General features: G+C 41.1%; 1 protein-coding gene across 2 annotated transcripts in view; it reads right to left on the reverse strand.

Moving 5' to 3' along the window:
• Nucleotides 1-1099: 1099 nt before the first annotated feature.
• The window catches only part of LOC127581640 (transmembrane protein 244-like), a 31701-nt gene continuing 12035 nt past the window's right edge, over nt 1100-20765 (reverse strand). The window contains exons 3-6 of one of the 2 annotated variants that reach the window (XM_052036196.1): nt 16543-16616; nt 14475-14600; nt 12474-12518; nt 1100-3028 (exon numbers count right to left, since the gene is read on the reverse strand). In XM_052036196.1, the coding sequence (XP_051892156.1) occupies nt 2937-3028; nt 12474-12518; nt 14475-14600; nt 16543-16616 (337 nt within the window). In that variant the 3' untranslated portion in view covers nt 1100-2936. The remainder of the gene's footprint in view (nt 3029-12473; nt 12519-14474; nt 14601-16542; nt 16617-20765) is intronic. The other variant, XM_052036197.1, reaches the window with a different exon arrangement.

A 20765-nucleotide genomic window follows, 5' to 3' on the forward strand; every position in this document is an offset into this window, starting at 1 on the left:
TCTATGCCAGCCCTCAAATCAATACCATTCCTCCCCACCCTCTCCTTTCCGTGTATACTCTTCTCTCACACATACCCATTCATACACTGCTGATTTTCCCACAACTCACCTACACGAGGGATCATTTACAGTAGCTAATTAACAACAACCAGCACATCTATGGGGCATGGGAAGAAACTGGAGCACCAGTGAAACCTACATAGTCAGAAGGTGAACATGCAAACTACACAAAAGAACACTGGAGGTCAGGTTTGAATCTGGGTCACTGGAACTGTGAGAGAGCTACACCACCTGCAATGCCATTGTGCCACCCCTAAAGAAGCTAATATCAGTTTTGATTACCATGAAGCAATCAGGTTTTCATAAAAACCTATGTAATTTGCTTACCTTCTGGAATCTTCGGTCAGTGAGCAGATTGATCAGTCTATGACCGACTCTTCTTTCTGAAATGGCTACTCATTCCATGAAGAAAATTATTTTAAAGAGTGGAATTTTTGCAGTAGACCCCCAAAAAAAAGAACTGTGCTCTAATCAACAGGGCAATCATTCAAATTCAATTAACTCTAAGCTTCACCCAATCAGAGAAGCCGTCTCCAATAGAGTCTGATAGCTCATTAACTTTGAAAGGGCAAATTATTGGCTTTGTGCAGCAGGAGTTTCAAAGCACACAGAAAGGTGGTTGAAGAAAATTACCTGCTTGTTTAGGAACAAATGGAGCATAATTGGGTACAATTTCAATGCGATGGCCATCATCATGCGGGAAGTCAATAAGGTATGTGCAATTCAAACACAAAGTCATGAAGGGCTGTAAAACTTGCAACAATAAATTTTAAGAGACTTATGTATTCTATTAAGCTAAAAATCTGGAAATATTGCTAAAATGTACTCAATGTTATGTAAAATAAGATTACAATATTTCTGCTATAATCTCTATTTAATCTCTATTAAATCAAATAACCACGGGGAGAGCAGGCTTTAATCATACAATAACCATGGCCACATTCAGAGGTGAATTTTCAAAATTGCTTGATTTTTAGTTTGATTGAATTAAGGTGTAGGTTTCCTGGTCTACCTACAAAATACATGATGTAAAAGCACAGAAATTCAAAGTTCCCTTTAATTAACATTAGTACAAACAGACATTATGTAAGACATGACTCTAAAAATTCAGCTGAGACAGCTTGGTTGTTAAGTGCACTGGTACATTAAAGAGTACTGATTCAATTGATCCTCCACTTCCATCACCCCCAGGTAAGTACCACTGTACTTTAGTTGGACATCCACTTGGATTGCACTCTCCCTGTAGAACCTAGTGTGGACCCTTGTCCTCCCACCTATTGTACAATACTGTACTGTGAACTTGGCGTGAATCCCTGCCCTCCTTTGGCATTTCCTCAGCAATGAATGCTTCTACAGTTCTGTGTGGAGAGACCACCTGTGACAGCTGATGTTGGGTAGGCATTGGTGAGCGATGCGGCCTCTCAGTACTGAAAAGTGAGGCCCAGGGCTGCACCCTGGCTGGCACGGTCATTGCTTGCTCATTGCTGGGGATTGGTAGCACCTGCTTCAAGTGACCACTTGGGTCCTGTTGTCCCTCTCATCATCTGCTGTTGACCTTATTCTATAAAGAATCTCTGGCTGTGTAACCAAGCAATGAGAGGAGGAGACAGCAGTTTCCATCAATGGAGATGTTGAGGGAGACTGTAAGATCTCTGCAGTCTGTCAACACATGAAGCAGGTGCTGTCTATCCCCAGCAATGGCTGCACTCGGTGAAGTCCTGGGCACCTCATCTCAGCGTTGAGCAGCTGCACTGCTCACCCCAGTCTGCAAGGACAACCTCTCCACACTGAACCACTGGGAGATTCACTGCTGGGTTTGTGCCAGTTCTCCGCACATCAGCACACAGCAGTGGAGAGGGCAGGACTCATGCTAGCTTGCTGGTATGCCTATACTGTCAGTAACACATCTGTGTGTATGTAATGTTATAATGACCCTGTAAATGGGAAATTTGCAGAGTCACAACAGACAAGATATCAACCATTTCATCCAAGACTATTTCAATAAAATCTTTAAATTGAAGAGGGTCTTTGTAGATTAAATTTCACCATTTGAAATCTAGCAATGTGTAATATTTAATGCTATCACATTTTAAAATCAGAAGTTAAAGGGATTGAGTTACATTACATATACAATGTTTATTTTAATTACTAAAATGCATGTCTTTTTAGGTAACTAACTCTTTAAGCGCTGGGCTTATTGTTGCATCAAAAGAAAAGGAAGTTTTAATATTTTACATGAATACTGTGAATTAACATTTCTGAGGAGAATTTTGAATTCTACTTTACATCTGTTAATAACAGTTCACATAAAAATACAATCTGAATAAACAAATGCTTTAATGCTCACTTTGTTAAAGTTTCACAAGTTCGTTTTCACATCAATACTGCACAATCAAACTAAACAAAAGGAGAGCTGACTGGAACATACTTTTACAAGGTCCCAATTTACCCCTGAATTAATTCTGTTGTAGCAATTCGTATCAAGTAAAGAGCATGTCAAAAGCAAGATTTTTCAAGCTGACCAACTGCACACAAGTTTGGGTGAAATTAAAATTACCTCCATACTCATCACTTTTTAATGGAATCATCTGGGAAAGCTGCAACAATGAAACATTCAAATATGTTGGAACAATACAGAAGAATGAAGTTGTAAAATTATATTAGTCTCTTGTTTAACTTGCCCATGTTTTTCATAAATTTCATGTTAAGAATAAACTATCACACTCATAAAATCTAAGGTCTGCATTTCAAGCATATAACAGTGACTATTGCTGAAGAAGCATGCCTTTTTTTAATACATAAAAATGAATGCAGATATGGTATCAGTCCACACAGTCACAGAGCTGTCCTTAGTTCTTGATTCCTTCTGTACTCACTCAAAGGTTATTTGAAGAGTAACTGGGACTATTTCGACAAAAGAAATGTGCAACCAACTGGCCATTACAGATCATCATCAACAAGCCAGCAACTAAAGGAAGAAACAAAACATAGTCATTAACACTCATAATTATCACCATTCTAAGGTTTGAAAAATATGGTCTTTGAACTGCACAAATGGTGTTACAATACTTAATGTTATATATCATTTAATATTTTACTTTGATCACATCTCATAAAACTAACAATTTAAGCTTGGCATTGCATTGAAATGTAAAAGTAATACTGCAGGCAAAAGTAGGACTACTCAAAACCAACTAATGAGCAAAAGTCAAGCACATGCTTGTCATGTGTTACAGGTTGTCAAGGGTCACGGGAAATTATCGTGCATCTCCCCTGATGTCCCATGGTTACAGCAGTGGGTTGCAGGGTGTAGTTGTGGTTCAGCCACAACTGGAGTACTGTATCTGGGTGCCGTACTTTAGGACAGGTGTGAAGACTTTGGAGAGGGACCAGAACAGATGTACCAAAGTTATTCCAGAGATGAGGGACTTCCATCATGTGGATAGACTGCAGAAGCTGGAGTTGCTCTTCATGGAGCAGAAGGAATCTGACAGAAGTATTTAAAATCATGAAGGGAAACTGTTCCCACTGGCAGAGTGGTCAAGATACCAGGCACGGTGGTGTAGCAGTTAGCGTAACGCTATTACAGCGCCAGCGACCCGGGTTCAATTCCGGCTGCTGTCTGTAAGGAGTTTGTACGTTCTCCTCGTGACCGTGTGGGTTTCCTCTGGGTGCTCCAGTTTCCTCCCACATTCCAAAGACGTACAGGTTAGGAAGCTGTGGGCATGCCATGTTGGCGCTGGAAGCATGCCGATACTTGCGGGCTGCCCCCAGAACACTCGACGCAAAGGAGCATTTCACTGAACGTTTCAATGCACATGTGACTAATAAAGAAACCTTATTTTATCTGAGGGGCAGAGAATAAGGTGATTTGCAATAGAATCAAAAGTTAGTCAGGGATATTTTTGTTTACATAGCAAGTATAATGCTCTGCTTAGTGCACTAATGATAGCAGGTTTACTTGTAGCATTGAAAGGGAACTGGATTAGTAGCTGAAAGGAAAGAATTTGCAGGATTATAGGTGATGGCAGGGCAGGACAAGGGGCTGGATTGCTGTTATAAAGAGCCAGCATGGACTCAACTAAACCCAAATAGCCTTCTTCTGAACTGTGATATTCAGTGAGTGAATGTTCTAGGTCTGCTGGGAAATCTTTCCTGTTGTCAAGTTACCAAGGTACCATGGAATTATGCTAACAGAAAAAGATTTTGATTTCTTTGAAACAACAGTACTCAAAGGTCAATCACAAGCAATCAGTAGCGACAGTCAAACTGTGTGCAGCTCTCTGCAGGCTGCCAGTTTACTCTACACACTGCTCATTACTGAAGTGTGAGCCTTTGTACTTTGAACTGTGTTGCAGTAGGTAAAACTGAATTAGATAGAATGTAGAACATATAAAATAGAACATCACAGCACAGGAACAGGCCCTTCTACCCACAATGTCAGTGCTGACAATAATGCCAAATTAAACTAATCCCATTTGCCTGCACATGAATCAGAATCTGAGTTATTATCACTGACATAAGATGTGAAATTTGTCATTTTGCAGCAAAGACATAAAAATCTATATATAACAAAAATAGATAAGTAGTGCAAGAAAAGAAAGGAATAATGAGGTAGTGTTCATGGTCTATATCCCTCCATTCCCTGTCCATGTGCCTGTCTAAATAAACATTGCTATCACTTCTGCTTCTACCACCTCACGTGGCAGTGTGTTCCAGGCACTTGCCACTGTCTGTGTAAAAAAACATGCCTTGTAACTCTCCTTTAAACTTTCCCCCTCTCAGCTTAAACCTATGCCCGCCAGTATTTGATATTTCCACCCTGAGAAAAAGACTGACCCTATCTATGCCTCTCATAATTTTAGATGCCTCTAAGCTCAAGCCTTAGCCTCTGACACTCCATGTTTGTCCAACCTCCCCCCAACCAGCCTCCCCTCCATGGACTCTGTCCACACTTCTCAATCTACCTTGTTATGGCCTTGTACCTTATTGTCTGCCTACACTACACTTTCTCTGTAACTGTAACACTTTATTCTGCAGTTTGTTCTTGTTTTCCCTTGTACTAGCTCAATGCACTGTTGTAATGAAATGATCTGTAATGTGGCGACCAGACTGCACACAATATTCCAAATATGGCTGAGCCAAAGTTTTATACAGCTGCAGCACGATTTCCCAACATTTATACTCAGTGCCCTGATCAATGAAGGCAAGTATGCCATATGCCTTCTTTACCACTCTATCCACTTGTGTTGCAGGGAACTATGTACTTGTACCCAAAGATTCCTCTGTATATCAGTGTTCTTAAGGGTACTGCCATTTACTGTATATTTTCCTCTTACATTTGACCTCCCAAAGTGCAAAACTTCATACTTGTCTGGATTAAACTCCATCTTCTATTTCTCCACCCACATTTCCAACTGATCTATATCCTGCTGTACCCTTTGAGAATCCTCCTCGCTATCCATAATTCCACCAATTTTTGTGTCATTTGCAAATTTACTAATTATCCCACCCACATTTTCATCCAAGTCACTCATACACTGTATATCTCAAACAGGTTTCAGTTCTCAGAGTCAGGTCTCGGGTCTCAGGCCTCAGCACTGATCTCTGCGGAACACCACAGGTCACACACATCCAATTGGAATAACACTCCTCCACCACTACCCTCCGTCTTCTACGGTTATGACAATTTAAAATCCAATCCACCAAGTCACTGTGCATCCATGTGCCTTAATCTTCTGAGTCAGCTTGCAGTAAGGACCTTGTTGAATGCTTTACTAAAGTCCATGTAGACACACCTACTCTTATCAATCACCTTTGTCACTTCCTCAAAAAACTTCAATCAATCTAGACTTCACCTGACATGCACAAAACAATGCTGACTGTCCCTAATTAGTCACACTGCACCAAGTGATTCCCATCTTTGGAGATTTCAGTCTTCATCTCAACTCACTTGTATCTCTTCTCTCTTTTGCTACGTTGCTCCATTGTCACACTTCGTTTAAACAAACCCCTTCCACTGCTTACACTGGGGATATGTCTAGGCCTGTCATTCCTGTTGCTGATGACATGAACATAAGAACATACAAATTATGAGCAGGACTGGGCTACTCCACCTCTTCAACCTGCTCCACCATTCAAAAAGATCATGGTTGATTTAATTGTAACCTCAGCTCCCCATTCCTGCCTATTCCCATAACCTTCTGTTTATCAAGAATCTAATTCTGCCTTAAAAATATCCAAAGATTCTGTTTCCAGCACCCTTTGAAGAACAGAGTTCCAAAGACACACAGCCAGAGAAAAGAAAATCACCGTAAGTGGGCCACCCCTTATCTTTAAATAATGATCCCAGTTATGGATTCTCCCACTGGAGGAAACGTCCTCTTCACATCTACTATGTCACGATCTCTCAGGGTCTTATATGTTTCCATCAAGTTCCCTTCACTCTTCTACAAGTGTGGCTCATCCAATCCTTCCTCATAAAGAAACCTGTCCATTCCTGAGAGCAATTCTGTAAACCTGCCACATGGACCTACAACAGACATCTCTGAGGCACCGGACCATAGGGACCAGGCTGCAAGAGGCATAGAGAAATCAACAACAAAGGCCTTACCCAACTAGGGTTTATAGGGAGCCAAGATTGCTGTAGAGGAGCAATATCTAAAGTGCTTCCTCAAGTTGATCATCACTGAGATCCGTAACTCACAAAACCTTGTGTACAAGTTCACACACGTTTGAACTATTCTCACAGTCAAAATCAAGATATCAGTCTCAACTTATTAGCCTCAGGGTCGTTCTAAGCTGCAGCTGGTATATCATTTTGCTGATCATTGCCACATTAGGTCACTGATGTGCTCAACACCAGAAAAGGTGATCTGATCTATTTCTTCTTTAAACCACAGGAGAAGGCAGACAAGGCGAAGCATTTGCTTCTATTCCAGGCTTTCCCAAAGTGCAGATGCTCTTCGACTTTGATCGTAGAGAAATTGGAGCTTCCATTCACAACCATAAATATTTGTTAACACGAGGGGAGTGCATTCACCCAACATCCAATTGTTGGCAGACCATCAGAAGATCTTTGTAATAGTCAATTTCAGATCTGCTGGTGCCTCTTGTAATTCATTCAGTCTTAACTAATCACAATTAGCTTTCATCTTTCAAGGATGACACTGATCGAATGATGGATTTTGGGAAACAAGGTTGATCTTCTGTGCAACTTGCTGCTCACTCCACTCCATATACTCAACTTAAGAGTATTTGCAGTCAAATGCAGTAATAGATATTTAGGGTCAAAACAAAACAAACGACCAGGGTTACTCATTGAGATCATAAGTGCACTTAAGAATCCTCTCTTGGTTGAACTAAAAACTTGAGGCAGAACCTGCAAATGTTCATCATTTCACTTGATCAAAGCATATACTCGGTAGTTTCATTCTAACAATGCAGCCTGTTTGACATATCAGTCTGTTCAATTACAGACCTAACTTCATGTTTCAGCGTCCACACTTTGCAAAAGAAACACAATGTTGCTGCTGTGCTATTCACATTATATGACTATGAAGAGTCTGCATAGGCCTATTGTCACTGGAAACGTAAAAGCATCATGCTGCAGGGGAGCCTAAAAATATCAGGCCACTCACTGCAGACAATTGTCCTCTAAGGCATTGACTAAGCACCTTCATGCTGCCTTATGCAGCCTGAATTGGTTCCATTTAAAAAGTATTCAAACTGAGGCATCAAAACTGAGATGTCATGAGAGGTAGTGTTTTGTCATCAATAGTCAGCTTTTAGAATTTTCACTTTCAAACTTGCCATTGCTTCTTCAGTTTTAGTTATTATTTGGTGGAAACTAACAATCCAATAGCTAACAATCCAATGGATAAATACATGGAACTATGATATTGTGGCTCTTGCAGAGACTTGGCTGACACCAGGTTAGGAATGGATACTGAATATTCCTGGATTTCAGTGTTTTAAAACGGATTGGGGGGGGGGGGGGGAGAAGAGGAGGAGGGGTGGCACTACTGGTCAGGGATACTATTTCAGCTGCAGAAAGGGTGGATAATGTAGAAGGATCCTCTCTAGAGTCAGTATGGGTGGAAGTTAGGAACAAAAAAGGAGCAGTTACTCTACTAGGAGTATTCTATAGGCCCCCTGGTAGCAGCAAGGATAATGAGGAGCAGATTGGGAGGCAGATTTTGGAAAGGTGCAAGAATAACAGGGTTGTTATCATGGGAGACTTCAACTTCCCAAATATTGATTGGCACCTGCTTAGTACCAAAGGTTTCGACAGGGCAGAGTTTGTTAAGTGTGTCCAGGATGGATTCCTGTCACAGTATGTTGACAGGCCGACTAAAGGGAATGCCATATTAGATCTAGTATTAGGTAATGAACTGAGTCAGGTGACAGATCTCTCGGTGGGTGAGCATTTGGGGGACAGTGACCACCGCTTCCTAACCTTTAGCATTGTCATGGACAAGGACAGGAGCAAAGAGGACAGGAAGACATTTAATTGGGGAAGGGCAAATTATGATGCCATAAGGCTAGAACTCGCGTGTGTAAATTGGGATGACATTTTTGAAGGGAAATGTACTATGGAGATGTGGTCGTTGTTCAGGGATCTCCTGCAGGATATTAGGGATAAATTTGTCCCAGTAAAGCAGAGAAGGAATGGCAGGGTAAAGGGACCATGGGTGACAAGAGAGGTGGAACATCTAGTTAGGAGGAAGAAGGTAGCATACATAAGGTTTAGGCAGCAAGGATCAGATAGGGCTCATGAGGAATATAGGGTAGCAAGGAAGGAACTTAAGAAGGGGCTGAGGAGAGCAAGAAGGGAACATGAAAAGGCCTTGGCGAGTAGGGTTAAGGAAAATCCCAAGGCATTTTTCACTTATGTGAAGAGCAGAAGGACGACGAGAGTAAAGGTAGGTCCTATTAGAGACAAAGGTGGGAAGATGTGCCTGGAAACTGTGGAAGTGGGTGAGGTCCTCAATGAATACTTCTCTTCTGTATTCACCAAGGAGAGGGGCCTTGATGACACTGAGGACAGTGTTGGTAAGGTTAATGTTCTAGAGCATGTTGATATCAAGAGAGAGGATGTGTTGGAGCTGTTAGAAAATATTAGGACAGGGGCCTGACAGAATATTCCTCAGGCTGCTCCGCGAAGCGAGGGAGGAAATTGCAGAACCGTTAGCTAGGATCTTTGAGTCCTCGTTGTCCATGGGAATGGTTCCGGAGGATTGGAGGGTGGCAAATGTTGTCCCCTTATTCAAAAAAGGTAGTAGGGATAGTCCAGGGAATTACAGACCAGTGAGCCTTACGTCTGTGGTGGGCAAGCTGTTGGAAAGGATTCTTAGAGATAGGATCTATGGGCATTTAGAGAATCATGGACTGATCAGGGACAGCCAGCATGGCTTTGTGAAGGCCAGATCATGTCTCACAAGCCTGATAGGGTTCTTTGAGGAGGTGACCAGACAGATTGATGAGGGTAGTGCAGTAGATGTGGTCTACATGGATTTTAGTAAGGCATTTGACAAGGTTCCATATGGTAGGCTTCTTCAGAAGGTCAGAGGGCATGGGATCCAGGGAAGCTTGGCCAGGTGGATTCAGAATTGGTTTGCCTGTACAAAGCAGAGGGTTGTGGTGGAGAGAGTGCATTCAGATTGGAGGGCTGTGACTAGCGGTGTCCCACAAGGATCGGTTCTGGGACCTCTACTTTTCGTGATTTTTATTAATGACTTGGATGAGGGGGTAGAAGGGTGGGTTGGCAAGTTTGCAGACGACACAAAGGTTGATGATGTTGTGGATAGTGTGGAGGATTGTACAAGATTGCAGAGGGACAGTGATAGGCTGCAGAGATGGGCTGAGAAGTGGCAGATAGAGTTCAATCTGGAGAAGTGTGAGGTGGTACACTTTGGAAGGACAAACTCCAAGGCAGAATACAAAGTTAATGGCAGGATTCTGGGTAGTGTGGAGGAGCAGAAGGATCTGGGGGTTCATATCCACAGATCACTGAAAGTTGCCTCACAGGTGGATAGCTTAGTTAAGAAAGCTTATGGGCTGTTAGCCTTCATAAGTCGAGGGATCGAGTTTAAGAGCCTTGAGGTAATGATGCAGCTCTACAAAACTCTGGTTAGACCACACTTAGAGTACTGTGTCCAGTTCTGGTCGCCTCATTATAGGAAGGACGTGGAAGCGTTGGAAAGGGTGCAGAGGAGATTTACCAGGATGCTGCCTGGTTTAGGGAGTATGCATTATGAGGAGAGACTAAGGGAGCTAGGGCTTTACTCTTTGGAGAGAAGGAGGACGAGAGGAGACACGATAGAGGTGTATAAAATGTTAAGAGGAATAGATAGACAGCCAGCGCTTCTTTCCCAGGGCACCAATGCTTAATACAAGAGGGCATGGCTTTAAAGTAATGGGTGAGAAGTTCAAGGGAGATATCAGAGGAAGATTTTTTACCCAGAGAGTGGTTGGGGCACGGAATACGCTGCCTGGAGCGGTGGTGGAGGCAGGTACATTGGTCAAATTCAAGAGATTGCTAGATTAGCATATGGAGGAATTTAAAATAGAGGATATGTGGGAGGAAGGGGTTAGATAGTCTTAAGTGAGGCTTAAAGGCCGGCACAATGTTGTGGGCCAAAGGGCCTGTATTGTGCTGTACTGTTCTATGAAACCTAGAATCATTTGTCAAGTCAAGAACCACAAGAATGTATAAAAATATTTTATATTGTTAAAGATATCAAATAAATACAAGCAGACATTAACATTTTAACATATTGCTGAGTTTATGATTTTTGTTTATTTAAATCAACTAATGTGGTACCATTGTTTAAAAAGGGTAGCAAAAACATGCCAGGAAACTACAGGCCAGTGAGTCTAACATCAATGGTGGGAAAATTGCTGGAGGGGATTCTGTGGAACAGGATCTACCAACATTTGGAAAGACAGGGTCTGATTCAGGACAGTCAGCACGGCTTTGTGTGTGGGAAGTCCTGTCTGACAAATCTCTTGGAGTTCTTCGAGGAGGTAACCAAGAGGGTAGATGAGGGTAGGGCAGTGGATGTTGTTTATATGGAGTTTAGCAAGGCCTTTGACAAGTCCCTCATGGCAGGCTAGTCTGGAAGGTTAGCTTGCATGGGATCCTGGGGAAGAAACTGAATTAGATTCATAATTGGCACATGGTAGGAAGCAGACGGTGATGGTTGAGGGTTGTTTCTCAGATTGGAGGCCTGTGTCTAGTGGTGTGCCACAGGGGTCGGTGCTGGGGCTTTTGTTGTTTGTAATTCATATAAACAATTTGGATGTAAATGTACAAGGTATGGTTAGTAAATTTGCAGATGATACTAAAATAGCTGATCTAGACTGAGTAGAACATTATGAAAAATTACAGGGGGATCTTGATCAGCTAGGTAAGTGGGCTGAGGATTGGCAAATGACTTACAATCCAGATAAATGTGAGGTTATGCATTTTGGGAGATCAAACCAGGGTAGGATTTATACAGTGAATGGTAGGGCCCTAGGGGGTGTAATGGAACAGAGGGACCTCGGAGTGCAAGTGCATGGTTCAATGAAAGTGGTGTCACAGGTAGATAGGGTGGTGAAGAAGGCGTTTGGCACACCGGCCTTCATTAGTCAGGCCACTGAATATAGGAGTTGAGAAGTTATGTTGCAGTTGTATAAGATGTTGGTGAGGCTATACTTGGAGTACTTGTGCAGTTCTAGTCGCCCTGTTATAGGAAAGATGTTATTAAACTAGAAAGAGTGCAGAAAAGATCTACCAAGATGTTGCCTGGACTTACAAGGCAGAGTTACAAGGAGAGGTTGTGTAGACTAGGACTTTATTCCCTGGAACATAGGAGATTGAGGGGTGACCTGATAGAGGTATCTAAGATCATGAGGGGCATAGACAGGGTGAAAGCACATAGTCTTTTTCCCAGAGACAGAGTGCTAAAAACAAGAGGGAAAAGGTTTAAGATCAGAGGTGAGAGATTTAAAAGGGACATCAGGGGCAGCTTCTTCACGCAAAGGGTGGTGCGTATTTGGAAAGAGCTGCCAGAAATAGTGGTTGAGGCGGGTACATTAGCAACATTTTAAAAGCCATCTAGAAGTACATGGATAGGAGAGGTTTAGAAGGCTATAGGCCAAACACTGGCAGATGGGACTAGCTCACTGGGCAACACAGTCAGCATGGACTAGTTGGGCTGAAGGGCCTGTTTCCATGCTGTAAGACTCTATGACTCTATGATAATACCAGATCAGCATGGGAAATACCCACTTTATCTCTGTTAAGCTGCAAAAGAAATTTGGTGCTTATGTCCAACAGGGTCTGATTTAACTGTTCAAAGATGAATAGTCTGGGAAAAGAATCCACAACATGCTGTAATTTTTTAAGAAAATCTGCTCAGACTCACCTAATGCCAACCACCATTGCCATGCTAAAGGAAATTCAGCCATCACTGTAAATGAAATGAAACCTGAATTTACTGACTTTGGAATGTTTCAGACATATAGGAATCTTAAAATAAGCAAAATTATGAATGTGGGCCTGACTAGAAATATTGAGGCTTAAGTTTTGTTTCCAAGAATGCTGGGGCTTTGCTGTAAATCAGTAGAAGAAATCTCATATTTTTTATTAGGCTCCCTGTTTTTTTTATTCTGAATTAAGGCCCTAGAGAAACAGTAATGTGTAGCATCACTGAATACAGTAATGGGTAAACAAACCCTGATCTTAGAATTCTCATCTTTGCTTTCAAATCACAGAACCATTACAGAATAGGGGGAAACCATTTACCCACCAAGTCTTAGCCAGCACCCAGGAGATCAATCCTTCATTGTCCTTGACCAAATTCCAGTAAATTATTTTCCCTCTTGCCTATCCAATTCCCGTTTGAAAATTGTTTCTACCACTCTTATAGCTGATGAGTTCAAGATCATAAATACTCTGCATGAATTGTTTTCCTTCTATCTCCTCGTACCCAGGACCTTGAAACAACCTCCCCCTACTCGTCTTAACCTGACAAGTTGTAAACCTGTACATCTCTATCGAACCATCAACGCTCAGCCTTCTTTGCTTTAAGGGGAACAACCCCAGCTTCTCCAATGTAACCTTGTGGCTGAAATCTCTCATTCATGCAAACATTCAGGACAATCTTTTCTGCAGCCTAAGATCTTCACATCTTTCCAAAAATATGGTTAAGGAGTCAGTCTAGTGAGGGAAGGGTATGTGTGGTTTGAGGGGGTTGCTTCCAGTGCAATTTGAGGAGAGAAGTGCCAAAGGAGCATAAGTAAGGGAGCTTACCTGAGTGGGGTTCTCAGCCCCGGATATGGTTTAATTTAGCCCTACAAAACTAAGAAGATCATTTTTGGACAATATATTGATTCTTTCTTCTTCCAGTACACTATGGGTTTTAATTTCAATGTGGAAGTTTGCCCTGCTGATCTTTTTACTGTATAGCATTAAAAAAAAATTTGCTCTCTATTAAAACTCTGCATCAAAGTGATTATGGTACGTAAATGTTTTTGAGATCTTATGCAAGTATTCCAGTTTTACATGGCAAACAAAAATCAGAATACTTGTTCATATAGTTAAATACCAAATGGTATTGGAATGGAGCATCTGAAGTAACTGCTTTGTCCACCACATTGGGTTATAACTTGGTTGGATTTTAACCTGTTTAAAGATATATCTGGAGATGGGGAAAAGATTATTTAACGCAAAATTGTCATTTAAGGAAATAATGAAGCAAGCTTTTGTAGTATAAATATCTACTCCTTTATACAAAAATATGTAATTTAATCTTGATTACTCTGAGAATTTCCAGAACTGCTTTATAAAGTAAAACATTCAGAGGGAGTTCCCCAGCTCCCTCTGAATAACAACACCTTTCAATTCTCCCATCATTTAAAAATTACCCTATCGTTCCATATTTTTCTATCAACATTAATAATCTTTTATTTTGCACGTAGCATTATGTATCTATCTACATTAGGAGATAAGTAATGGATATTTGCTTTGTTTCTTTCTTCCCCTTACAACCGCTTTTAGTTTTAAAACGTCTCTACTTTTGAAACTCTCCTAGTGGGATTTGAATTCATGTTTTCTTACTTATTACTTGAGATTACTGATCCAAAAGTGTAGCCATTGCACCAACCCACATGTTGCTGCCTCTGCTAGTCCTGCATGTCTCCTGGCAGACATGCTCGATAAGCATGTACGAAGGGACTGAATAGAAGGTTTGTCCGTCACCATCTGGGTGGCCCAGGACATACTAACCAGGGAAGCAAAGAGCAATTAGAGTAACGTACACTAAGTAAAACAACAGCATTTAAAGATGAAATAAAGTTACTGTCATATTCCAATTCATTCCACATTTTACAATGATGGCCTATTTTGCCAGTTGTTGAGTACTCACCTGCTGAACTCAGCATGACATGACTGAGTGTAACTGTGATTGAATAATCCCAAACCCACTCCTTAACTATAACTGCAAACAGCAGACCACTGGTGAAATATGTGAGTTCCATTGACAGCAGGTTCACTAGGAGAATAAAAATGAACTTATTGCCAAGATTTATTACAAATCCCACTGTGAAACCATTTTGTTGTAAAATATTAGTAAAATGTAACAAGCATAGGCAGTAAATGGACAAAAACACGGGAAATGCTAGTATATTTTTTTAGGTAAGTGGACCAAAATGGTGTGCAGTATTCCAGGTCTGGCCTCACCAACATCCTGTACAACTGTAACAGAGCCTCCCTATTCTCAAACTCCAAACCCTTTTCAATAAATGCAAACATGCCATTTGCCTTCTTATCTACTTGTTGGATCTGCCTGCCAACTATTTGTGATTCATGCACTAGAACTCCTAGATCCCCCTGAACTTCCCTCATTTGTAGTCTCTCTCCATTTCAATAATAATCCACTTTTTGATTCCTCTTACTGAATGAAGTGCATGATCTCACACTTCCCCAAATACGTCCTTTGCCAGGTTTTGCCCAATCAGTCAATCTATGTCATGATGCAGAATCACAGTGTCCTTGTCGCAACTTACTCTTCCACCTACTTTTGTATCATCTGCAAACCTTACACTTTGTTCCCTCCTCCAAGTCATTAATGTCAATAGTATACAACTGAGGGCCAATCCCTCCAGTACTCCACTAGTTACATTCCCCCCAGCTTGACAAGGATCCATTTATTTCAACTCTGTGATTTCTATGTGTCAGCCACTGTTTAATCCATGCTGACGCACCTACTCCAATACCTTGGGCTCTTATGCTCCAGCTTCTTGTGTGGCATCTTGTCAGCTAGACACTAAAGAAAGATGCTTGCAGTTGTGATATGTGAAGAGGATCACATTACTGGTGCCCTGCTACACCTTTCCACTTACATCACACTTGGGCCATTTTTCATCAAATCTCTGTCAGGTCTATAGACCCTTCAAAAGATGCATGAAAGTGGGTCTCTACTCTCATTTACTGAATTCTTTTAATTTACAGTGTTTCAAGCCTGGCAATTCCACATGCTAGCAAAAAAAAAGAGCCGCTGGAGGAACTCAGCGGGCAGGGCAGCATCCATTGGAGGGAAATGGACAGTCAAAACTGATGTCCTCCAGCAGTTTGTTTTTTGCTCCAGATTCCATCATCTGCAGTTTCTTGTATCTCCAATTCCACATGCTCACCATGCTTTCCCCATGACCTGCGTTTAACCAAACCTTTGCTGAAGTTATTGCCGACATTTATTACAAATCCCACTGTAAAACCATTATGTTGTAAAAAAAATTAGAAAAAAAGTAACAAGCATAAGCAGTAAATAAACAAGAACACCAGAAATGCATTAATGTCACCACCGTCTGAAAAGAATAAAGAAAGGTTATTGTTCTAATACAGGGTCCACATCAGGTACTAACTTGTTTTTTTTCTTTAAAATGCTGGCAATCTGATTACTGTGTACTTTCTGTGTTCTTGTTTTATTTCTATTTACAGTTTCTTTTCTTTTTCTTCCTAAAACAGAGTTTGTTAGATCAAGTTTACATTTTTTACCAAGTTCTGGTAAAGGGTTTCTGACAAAGAATTTTCAATGTGCAATGTTAACTTTGTTTCTCTTCCCACAAAACTACAATTTTTAGTTTCAAAAGTTTAGTACCTTTATACTAGTACCAATGTTAACATTACACTTTTAAGTGAATGTCTATTTGCTAATCAGCATGAGACCATAGTTTGAGACAGTCCTACATTCTTAGTCTCTGAAGGGCAACTATAGTTAAAGTGGAAAGTTAATCCTGTTGCAATAGGAGGTATTAATCTGAATGAAAAATTGCATTACCTAGAGGTGAGCCAGAACAGTCTCAGTGCCATTAAAGCTTGCAGGGCTCCAGGTTACTCATCTAGGGAGCCCAAAATAGAAAATAATTCCACTCCACAGCACTTCGATAAGTACCATAATTTTGAAACCTTTTAATCAAATGTGTTATTTGTCTTACCTAGGTACTTGGAGCTAGATTTTGAAGCTTGAGTTTTGAAGTCAAATGGAATCAACCCATCGAACGAATCAAGTCTGTAACACAGGAACAGTTCAGGAGTAGACCATTCAGCCCCTTCATCCCTGTTCTGCCAATCAATAAGATCATGGCTGATCTTTTACCTCAGCACAATTTTTCTGCACAAATTCTAATTCCCTTAATAACTAAAATTACATCAGGTCTTGAGTGTGTTCAGCAACTCAGATTCTGCAAAGATTCATAACCTTCTGGGAGAAGAAATTTCTTTTCACCTTTTGTCTGAATGATTCCCTGTTTTGAGACTGTCGCCCCTAGTTCCAGATACTCCAGCCAATGGAACATCAACTCCACATTCACCATGTGGAGTTCTCTTAAGAACTAATGAAAGAGAAAAGTTACAGCTCTTCCCAGAGCTTGCTTCCCAAAGAATAAACTGGGCAAAAAGAATGGGCATAAGATAACGACGGATAGGATAAGACTTGTTGATCCATTGAGCCTATCGGACACCATCTTATTACACTAAAGACACAATCTATACCAATCCCCAGCCATCAATGGTGAAGTTATCTCCTAGCTGCACTTTTGAGTTGTCCTTTCAGGTTTTTTATGTACTAATAAACCCATTTGCACTATTACAAAAACTCATTACTGTCACAACTATTTTGACATTATATTAATTAACTGAATAAGCATAATTCAGTACCCCAAATAATGAAGGCCAATATCCCATATATGTCTTCTTAACCACGTTATCTACCTGCGCTGCCACCTTCAAGGATCTTTGGACTTGCACACCAAGGTCCCTCTGTTCTTCAATACTCCCAAGGACCCCACCATTCATGGTGTATGTCCTAGCCTCATTAATCCTCCCAAAATGCATCACCTCACATTTATCAGGATTAAACTTCATCAGCCATTTCTCAAGCCCACTTCACCCACACACTGATATCACTCTGTAGCCTACGATTACTCTCTACACTGTCAGCAATTCCATCAATCTTCATGTCATCTGCAAACTTACTGATCATGCCTTCCATATCCACATCCAAATCATTCAAACTACAAACAGCAAGGGTCCCACTTACCCCTGTGGAACACAACCAGTCACAGGCATCCACTCACCTTCTTCTCCTATTGCCAAAGTGATTTTGGATCCAGTTTGCCAACTTGCCTTGGATGCTATGGGCCCTAACTCTTTGGACCTGTCTCCTGTGTAGGACCTTGTCAAAGGCCTTACTGAGGTCCATGTAAACCACATCTACTGCACTGCCCTCATCAATAAACTTTGTTACTTCTTCAAAAAAAATTCACTCAGGTTGATCAGACAGGATCTGTTCTTGAAAAGGCCATCCTAGCTATCTCCAATTAGTCCCTAACTTTCCAAATGAATATTAATCCTGTTCCCCAAAGTTTTTTCCAATAACTTCCATACTACTAATGTTAGTCTCACAGATCTGTACAAGCTTTTCCCTGCTGCCCTTCTTGAAAAAAGGGACCACATTTGCTGTATTCCAGTCATCCGGTAACTCACTTAAGGCCAGCAAAGATTTAAAAATCTCAGCCAGAGCCGCAGCAATCCTTTACCTGACATCCCCAGACCCTGGCCCTAGGGATTCATCCACCTTTAAGCCTGTGAAAGCATTGTGTACCTCCTCTTTATTTATGGAGACTTGTACTGGAATTTCACCTTCCCCTTCACTGACATCTCCAACTACAAAGTCTGTTTGTGAATATTGATGAAAAGTATTCATTTAGAACCTGATCTATACCTTCTGGCTCCATGCATAGGTTGTCCCATTGTCCATAGTTGGCTCTCCTCTTTCCCTGATTATCCTTTAGTCCTTAATATACTTATAAAATGACCGGATTTACCTTAAGACTGTCTGCAGTGATATTTTGTGACCCCTCTTTGCTTTACTAATTTCTTTAAGCCTACCCCATTTTTAGTTCTCTATATCTGCTATTTTCTCTTTATCCAACCCATGATATCCCTCAACATCCAGGATTTCCTGTACTTCTTACCTTTGGCTTTCCCCCTTGTAGGAACATGTTGGCCCTGAACTCTATTTACCTTTTAAATGCTTCTCACTGTGCAGATATAGACTTACCTGTAGATGCTCCCAGTCTATCCTTGCTAGATCCTGTCTGATTTTAATGAAATTGGCCTCCCCCCTCCCCCCACCATTTAAGACCTCCTTTATTCCTGGCCCATCCTATCTTTTTCATTAACCACTTTGAAATATACAGAATTATGGTCACTATCTCCATAATGCTCCCCCACTGACACTCCCTTCACCTGACTGGCCACATTCCCCAAGGCAAGGTCCAGTGATACTCCTTCCCAATGTTCAAAAAGCTCAAAAATTTTGCCCCTTCAGGGCCCTTTACGCCAAGGCAATCCCAGTTAATATTTGGGAAACTGAAATCCACTAGTACTGTAACCCTGTTTTTTTATCACATCTCTCTGCTATTTGCCTGCATATCTGTTCCTCTAACTCCGGTTGACTGTTATTTGGTCTGTAATACACCCACAGCAAAGTGACAACACCCATTTTGTTCCTAGGCTCTACCCATATGGCCTCATTTGAGAAGTGTTCTAGGATATCCTCCCTCAATACTGAAGTAATGCATTCCTTGACTAACAGTGCAATGACACCTCCTCACTTACATAATCCTTCGCTCACCTGAAAATTCTATGGCCCGTGTTACCGAGTTGTCAGCCCTGCCCATCTTTCAATCATGCCTCAGTGATGGCAACAGTGTCATAATCCCACATGTTAATTAAAGCTTTGAGTCCATCTATCTTACCAGGTAGAGTCCTTGTATTAAAATAGATGCAATCTAGCTCTGTATTCCCCTTATGTGCATTTACCCCACCTGCTCCCCCAATTGCACTTATGAACTTTTCCTCCTCTAGATGAACGTACATCCCCATCTGAACATCAACTCTGAGCTTCATTCCCCTGCCAACCCAGTTTAAACTTTCCCAAAAGAACTAGCAAACCGCCCCACTGGGATGAAGACAAAGAGACTGCAGATGATGGAATCTAAAAAATAAAACAGAAAAATGCCAGAAAATGCCAAGCAGCATCTATGGAGGCAAAAGGTGCAAATCAATGCTTCAGGTTGAGACCCTGCATTAGACCTGAAACATCAACTTACACTTTTTGCCTCCACAGATGGCTTGTTCCAGTGTTCTGTTTCTGTTTTTGCCCACTAGGATGTTGGTCCCACTGTAGTTTAGGTGCAACCTTCCCCAGAAACCATCCCAATGACTCATCAACCTAAAGCCCATCCTCCTCCACTATCCCTTCAGCCACGCATTCATCTGACCTATCCTTCTACTCATATACTTACCAGAAGCAATCTAGAGATTATACCTTTAAAGTCCTTTTTATAAATGGATACCTAGCTGCCTAGATTCATACTGCAGGACCTTATCTCTTCTCCTACCTGTGTCACTGGTACCAATAAATACCATGACCACTGGCTGTTCACCCTCCCCTTCACAATGTCCTGCAGCCGCTGACAGACATTTGTTTGTTTGACGAATGCTGTCTCTCCAATTTCTTTCTAACTAATGATCAAAAATGTTCAAAGAAAATTACAAGAAAAAAGACCACAATTTCAAACTCCCCCAGGGTTTTGCTTCTGGCTCCTGTTAATTCCTGTAGGCTCCAGGGCAATTCTGGAGGGTTGGCAAACCTGCTATAGAAAGTTTTTCTCTTTCAATCATTTCATCTCTCTGAAGTCTGCAGGTAAAATGACTGTGCAAAATTAATTTTTAAAAAATCAGCGATGATAATAAAAGAGTTACTAATATTATCTTATTGTAACACTAGGTTGTATCTCTCTACCCCTGAATTTTAGGTTGTCTTTTCTCATCCTTCTTATTCTGATCCATATAGGTATGAATGAGTTTTATGATTAGGGTTCTCTCCTAAATTTCCGTGCATATCCAAACAATCCAAAGGATCTAAATCAGCAAATTCAATAGTGGATTTGTCGACCACTGAAAAGCTGCATGACAAAACAAAAACCAACAACATTATACCTACACCAATACTAGCAGTTTTGCAACAACATGGCATTTCCTCTCTGGCTATCTCTCAGCAACACTCTTAATGCAATACAAACGGTTTTTCAGTATTGCTGTATAATCAAAACCAATTTCACCTGTTGGCTCCAAAACATTATTTTCTAAC

The sequence above is a fragment of the Pristis pectinata genome, chromosome 22 (genome assembly GCF_009764475.1).
Source record: "Pristis pectinata isolate sPriPec2 chromosome 22, sPriPec2.1.pri, whole genome shotgun sequence".
NCBI classification, from domain to species: Eukaryota; Metazoa; Chordata; class Chondrichthyes; order Rhinopristiformes; family Pristidae; genus Pristis; species Pristis pectinata.